The sequence below is a fragment of the Entelurus aequoreus genome, linkage group LG02 (genome assembly GCF_033978785.1).
Source record: "Entelurus aequoreus isolate RoL-2023_Sb linkage group LG02, RoL_Eaeq_v1.1, whole genome shotgun sequence".
Classification (NCBI taxonomy): Eukaryota; Metazoa; Chordata; class Actinopteri; order Syngnathiformes; family Syngnathidae; genus Entelurus; species Entelurus aequoreus.
This window is the reverse complement of record NC_084732.1, coordinates 96,378,311-96,385,082: the sequence shown is the minus strand read 5'-3', so window position 1 is coordinate 96,385,082 and position 6,772 is coordinate 96,378,311. Positions and strand designations below refer to the sequence as shown.

The window sequence follows — 6,772 nt, the reverse complement described above, 5'->3', positions numbered from 1 at the left end:
TTAGGATTGGAAACTCCCTACTTACAAACCTTGTTAGGATCGGAGACCTCCTTTTTACAAACCTTGTTAGGATCGGAGACTCCCTTCTTACAAACCTTGTTAGGATCGGAGACCCCTACTTACAAACCTTGTTAGGATCGGAGACCCCCTACTTACAAATCTTGTTAGGATCGAAGACCCCCTTCTTACAAACCTTGTTAGGATCGGAGACCCCCTTCTTACAAACCTTGTTAGGATTGGAGACTCTCTTCTTACAAACCTTTTTAGGATCGGAGACCCCCTACTTACAAACCTTGTTAGGAATTTATCAACAACACCCAGAAACGATTTTTTTTCTATTGCTAATTTACAATAATCCTGAATCTCATCATTTCACTGTACTGAAAAAACTGGATGCTTTCCAGACACGTCCCTCTCCTGGGCAACTGAGTACTTATTAACTTCATATCGAGGTTATTAACTTCATATCGAGGTTCACTGACAGTAAACACGAGTCACATGTCCTTCATAAACACACGGGATGTTTTCTCCTATTCGACGCACGTAAAAAGCATCCTTCCTTTGACTAAATGATTTTTAGCAAGGATAAACGCTGCCTGTACAATACTATGATGCAGTCGCAGCCAAGGTTGTCGGAGATGATGAATGATTTTCAATTTTGACTTCTCCTTCTTGCATTTTTAACGTGAGAAAACGTGTGAAGAGAAAGTACACACACACACACACACTTTCTTGTATTTCTTACCTTTTTGAGACCTCAGAATAATGCCTCCCTCTTTAGGACCACCCTTTCTAGATATATAAAGATGTGTATTGACAACATTAATAATATATACATACTATGCACATAGAAAAAAGCTTGTTGTGGAAAATGAGTTGGAATTTCACAAGAAAAAGGTAAGAGTTTTGGCAGTATTATAATAAAAGTCGTAATTTTACTCAACGCAAGTTGAAATTTTACAAGAAAAACGGAACATTTGTGCAATATTATGATAAAAGTTGGAATTTTACTCAATAAAAGTCGCAAGTTTTCAAGAAAAAGCTTAGCATTTTGGCAATTTTAGGAAAAGAGTGGTAATTTTACTCGACAAAAGTCACAATTTTATAAGAAAACCTTAAAATGTCGCCAATATTATAATAATAATAATAATCGGAAATTTACTTGGCTAAATGATGACAATAGTCATCATTTTACTCCAAAAAAAAGTCACTATTTTATGAAAAAAAATGGGCAATATTGTGATAAAAGTCAGAATTTTATATGACCAATGTCGCCATTTTGCATGAAAAAGAAGTATTAATTTTACGAGAAAATATTGCAATATTACAGAAACAGAAAGAATATGACAAACTGTTCCCAATTTCATAAGAAAAAAGTCGACACATCGTAAGAAAAAGACTACTTTTAGTTATTTATTTTAATTTTTTTTAATTTTTTGTAATTGGTTTTTAATCTTCATTATTTACTTCAAGTTATTACAGTATGTCTCTATATACATATTTATATTTTTTTATTAATTTTGGCCAAAGGATGCGCATTTCAACTTCTTACACCCACTTGTTATTTCATATGTTGACCAGAGGGGGCGCACTTCAAATGTTCACACACACTTGTTATTTCATATGTTGACCAGGGGGGGCGCACTTCAAATGTTAACACGCACTTGTTATTTCATATGTTGACCAGAGGGGGAGCACTTCAAATGTTCACACGCACTTGTTATTTTATATGTTGACCAGAGGGGGCGCACTTCAAATGTTTACACGCACTTGTTATTTCATATGTTGACCAGAGGGGGAGCACTTTTAAAAGCGACACACAGTCAGTTTGGAAAATCCCTCCTTTTTGGGACCACCCTCATTTTGATAGATTTCACCAAATGAGACATTCTCTATTAGATGCAAAGTTATTGGGACCATGATTTATGTCCTAACTTGTTCACACCTCCTCATATGGAAGCTACTTTTCCTTCTTGATGTCTCAAGAAGGGTAGAAATACAAGAACACACACACACCTTTATTAGTTGTGAAAATGCTGCCCTTTTCTTTCACAGGTCAGATGAGAGTGAAGTTGACAATCTTCCATTCAGCATGTCACCTCCCACCAAAGGTAAACTGCAGTAGCATATATATATATATATATATATATATATATATATATATATATATATATATATATATATATATATATATATATATATATATATATATATAGCATGTTTACCTTTTGGAAACGACTAAAACAGAAGAAATGGTGTGACATTTAGATGTTAATTGGCTGTCCAGCTGTGCACAAGTAAACACGCTGGAGGACTGCTTGTATCGCACATGATATCACACACAAGTAAGCACGCTGGAGGACCACTTGTATCGCACACAAGTCAACACGCTGCAGGACTGCTTGTATTGCACATGATCTCGCACACAAGTAAACCATCTGCAGGATTGCTTCTATCGCACATGATATCGCACACAAGCAAACAATCTGCAGGGCTGCTTCTACCGCACAGGATATTGCACACAAGTAAATCTGCAGGACCGCGTGTATCGCACATGATATCGGACACAAGTAAACAATCTGCAGGACTGTTTGTATCGCACACAAGTCAACATGCTGCAAGAATGTTTGTATCGCACACAAGTCAACATGCTGCAAGACTGCTTGTATCGCACATAATATCACACACAAGTCAACACGCTGCAGGACTGCTTGTAACACACGTGATATCACACACACAAGTCAAGACGCTGCAAGACTGCTTGTATCGCACATGATATCGCACACAAGTCAACACTTTGCAGGACTGCTTGTATCACACATATCACACACAATTAAAGACACTGCAGGACTGCTTGTATCACACATGATCTCGCACACAAGTAAACAATCTGCAGGACTGTTTGTATCGCACACAAGTGGACATGCTGCAAGAATGTTTGTATCGCACTCAAGTCAACATGCTGCAAGACTGCTTGTATCGCACATAATATCACACATGCTGCAAGACTGCTTGTATCGCACATAATATCACACACAAGTCAACACGCTGCAGGACTGCTTGTATCGCACATGATATCACACACAAGTCAACACGCTGCAGGACTTCTTGTAACACACAAGATATCACACACAAGTCAAGGCGCTGCAAGACTGCTTGTATCGCACATGATATCGCACATAAGTCAACACTTTGCAGGACTGCTTGTATCACACATGATATCACACACAATTAAAGACACTGCAGGACTGCTTGTATCACACATGATCTCACGCACACAAGTAAACAATCTGCAGGACTGTTTGTATCGCACACAAGTCGACATGCTGCAAGAATGTTTGTATCGCACACAAGTCAACATGCTGCAAGACTGCTTGTATCGCACATAATATCACACACAAGTAAACATGCTGCAAGACTGCTTGTATCGCACATAATATCACACACAAGTCAACACGCTGCAAGAGTGCTTGTATCGCACATAATATCACACACAAGTCAACACGCTGCAGGACTTCTTGTTACACACAAGATATCACACACAAGTCAAGGCGCTGCAAGACTGCTTGTATCGCACATGATATCGCACACAAGTCAACACTCTGCAAGGCTGCTTGTAACGCACACAAGTCAACACTTTGCAGGACTGCTTGTACCACACATGATATCGCACACAATTAAAGACACTGCAGGACTGCTTGTATCGCACATGATCTCGCACACAAGTAAACAATCTGCAGGACTGCTTCTATCGCACACAAGTCGACATGCTGCAAGACTGTTTGTATTGCACATGATATCGCACACAAGTCAACACTCTGCAAGACTGCTCGTATCACACGTGATATCGCACACAAGTCAACACGCTGCAGGACTGCTTGTATCGCACATGATTTTGCACACAATTAAAGACATTGCAGGACTGCTTGTATCGCACATGAACTCGCACACAATTAAAGACACTGCAAGACTGCTTGTATCGCACATGATATCACACACAAGTCAACACGCTGCAGGACTTATTGAAACACACAAGATATCACACACAAGTCAAGGCGCTGCAAGACTGCTTGTATCGCACATGATACCGCACATAAGTCCACACTTTGCAGGACTGCTTGTATCACACATGATATCACACACAATTAAAGACACTGCAGGACTGCTTGTATCACACATGATCTCGCACACAAGTAAACAATCTGCAGGACTGTTTGTATCGCACACAAGTGGACATGCTGCAAGAATGTTTATATCGCACACAAGTCAACATGCTGCAAGACTGCTTGTATCGCACATAATATCACACACAAGTCAACATGCTGCAAGACTGCTTGTATCGCACATGATATCGCAGACAAGTCAACACTTTGCAGGACTGCTTGTATCACACATGATATCACACACAATTAAAGACACTACAGGACTGCTTGTATCACACATGATCTCGCACACAAGTAAACAATCTGCAGGACTGTTTGTATCGCACACAAGTCGACATGCTGCAAGAATGTTTGTATCGCACACAAGTCAACATGCTGCAAGACTGCTTGTATCGCACATAATATCACACACAAGTCAACATGCTGCAAGACTGCTTGTATCACACATAATATCACACACAAGTCAACACGCTGCAGGACTGCTTGTATCGCACATAATATCACACACAAGTCAACACGCTGCAGGACTGCTTGTAACACACGTGATATCACACACACAAGTCAAGGCACTGCAAGACTGCGTGTATCGCACATGATATCGCACACAAGTCAACACTCTGCAAAGCTGCTTGTAACGCACACAAGTCAACACTTTGCAGGACTGCTTGTACCACACATGATATCGCACACAATTAAAGACACTGCAGGACTGCTTGTATCGCACATGATCTCGCACACAAGTAAACAATCTGCAGGACTGCTTCTATCGCACACAAGTCGACATGCTGCAAGACTGTTTGTATCGCACATGATATCGCACACAAGTCAACACTCTGCAAGACTGCTCGTATCACACGTGATATCGCACACAAGTCAACACGCTGCAGGACTGCTTGTATCGCACATGATTTTGCACACAATTAAAGACATTGCAGGACTGCTTGTATCGCACATGATCTCGCACACAATTAAAGACACTGCATGACTGCTTGTATCGCACATGATATCACACACAAGTCAACACACTACAGGACTGCTTGTATCGCACATGATATCGCGCACAAGTCAACACTGTGTATGACTGATTGTATCGCACATGATATCGCGCACAAGTCAACACGCTGCAGGACTGCTTATATTGCACGTTATTTCTGCCAGAAAGGTGTTTAGCGTGTGCAGATTACATAATATTGATGTATGCGACACAAGAGTGAGATGAGGACATTGTTGGAGTCTAACAATCAAACACAATAAATGTTGGAGTCTAACAATCAAACACAATAAATGTTGGAGTCTAACAATAAAACACAATAAATGTTGGAGTCTAACAATCAAACACAATAAATGTTGGAGTCTAACAATCAAACACAATAAATGTTGGAGTCTAACAATCAAACACAATAAATGTTGGAGTCTAACAATCAAACACAATAAATGTTGGAGTCTAACAATAAAACACAATAAATGTTGGAGTCTAACAATCAAACACAATAAATGCTGGAGTCTAACAATCAAACACAATAAATGTTGGAGTCTAACAATCAAACACAATAAATGTTGGAGTCTAACAATCAAACACAATAAATGTTGGAGTCTAACAATCAAACACAATAAATGTTGGAGTCTAACAATCAAACACAATAAATGCTGGAGTCTAACAATCAAACACAATAAATGTTGGAGTCTAACAATCAAACACAATAAATGCTGGAGTCTAACAATCAAACACAATAAATGTTGGAGTCTAACAATCAAACACAATAAATGCTGGAGTCTAACAATCAAACACAATAAATGTTGGAGTCTAACAATCAAACACAATAAATGCTGGAGTCTAACAATCAAACACAATAATTGCTGGAGTCTAACAATCAAACACAATAAATGTTGGAGTCTAACAATCAAACACAATAAATGTTGGAGTCTAACAATCAAACACAATAAATGTTGGAGTCTAACAATCAAACAATAAATGTTGGAGTCTAACAATCAAACACAATAAATGCTGGAGTCTAACAATCAAACACAATAAATGTTGGAGTCCAACAATCAAACACAATAAATGTTGGAGTCTAACAATCAAACACAATAAATGTTGGAGTCTAACAATCAAACACAATAAATGTTGGAGTCCAACAATCAAACACAATAAATGTTGGAGTCTAACAATCAAACACAATAAATGTTGGAGTCTAACAATCAAACACAATAAATGTTGGAGTCTAACAATCAAACACAATAAATGTTGGAGTCTAACAATCAAACACAATAAATGTTGGAGTCTAACAATCAAACACAATAAATGTTGGAGTCTAACAATCAAACACAATAAATGTTGGAGTCTAACAATCAAACACAATAAATGTTGGAGTCTAACAATCAAACACAATAAATGTTGGAGTCTAACAATCAAACACAATAAATGTTGGAGTCTAACAATCAAACACAATAAATGTTGGAGTCTAACAATCAAACACAATAATTGCTGGAGTCTAACAATCAAACACAATAAATGTTGGAGTCTAACAATCAAACACAATAATTGCTGGAGTCTAACAATCAAACACAATAAATGTTGGAGTCTAACAATCAAACACAATAAATGTTGG

General features: G+C 38.3%; 1 protein-coding gene across 1 annotated transcript in view; it reads left to right on the top strand.

The window, feature by feature from the left end:
• Positions 1-2,092: 2,092 nt before the first annotated feature.
• Positions 2,093-6,772, top strand: part of nkpd1 (NTPase, KAP family P-loop domain containing 1) — a 14,297-nt gene continuing 9,617 nt past the window's right edge. Inside the window, exon 1 of the mRNA XM_062036933.1 lies at positions 2,093-2,111. Coding sequence (XP_061892917.1) covers positions 2,093-2,111 — 19 coding nt within the window. The remainder of the gene's footprint in view (positions 2,112-6,772) is intronic.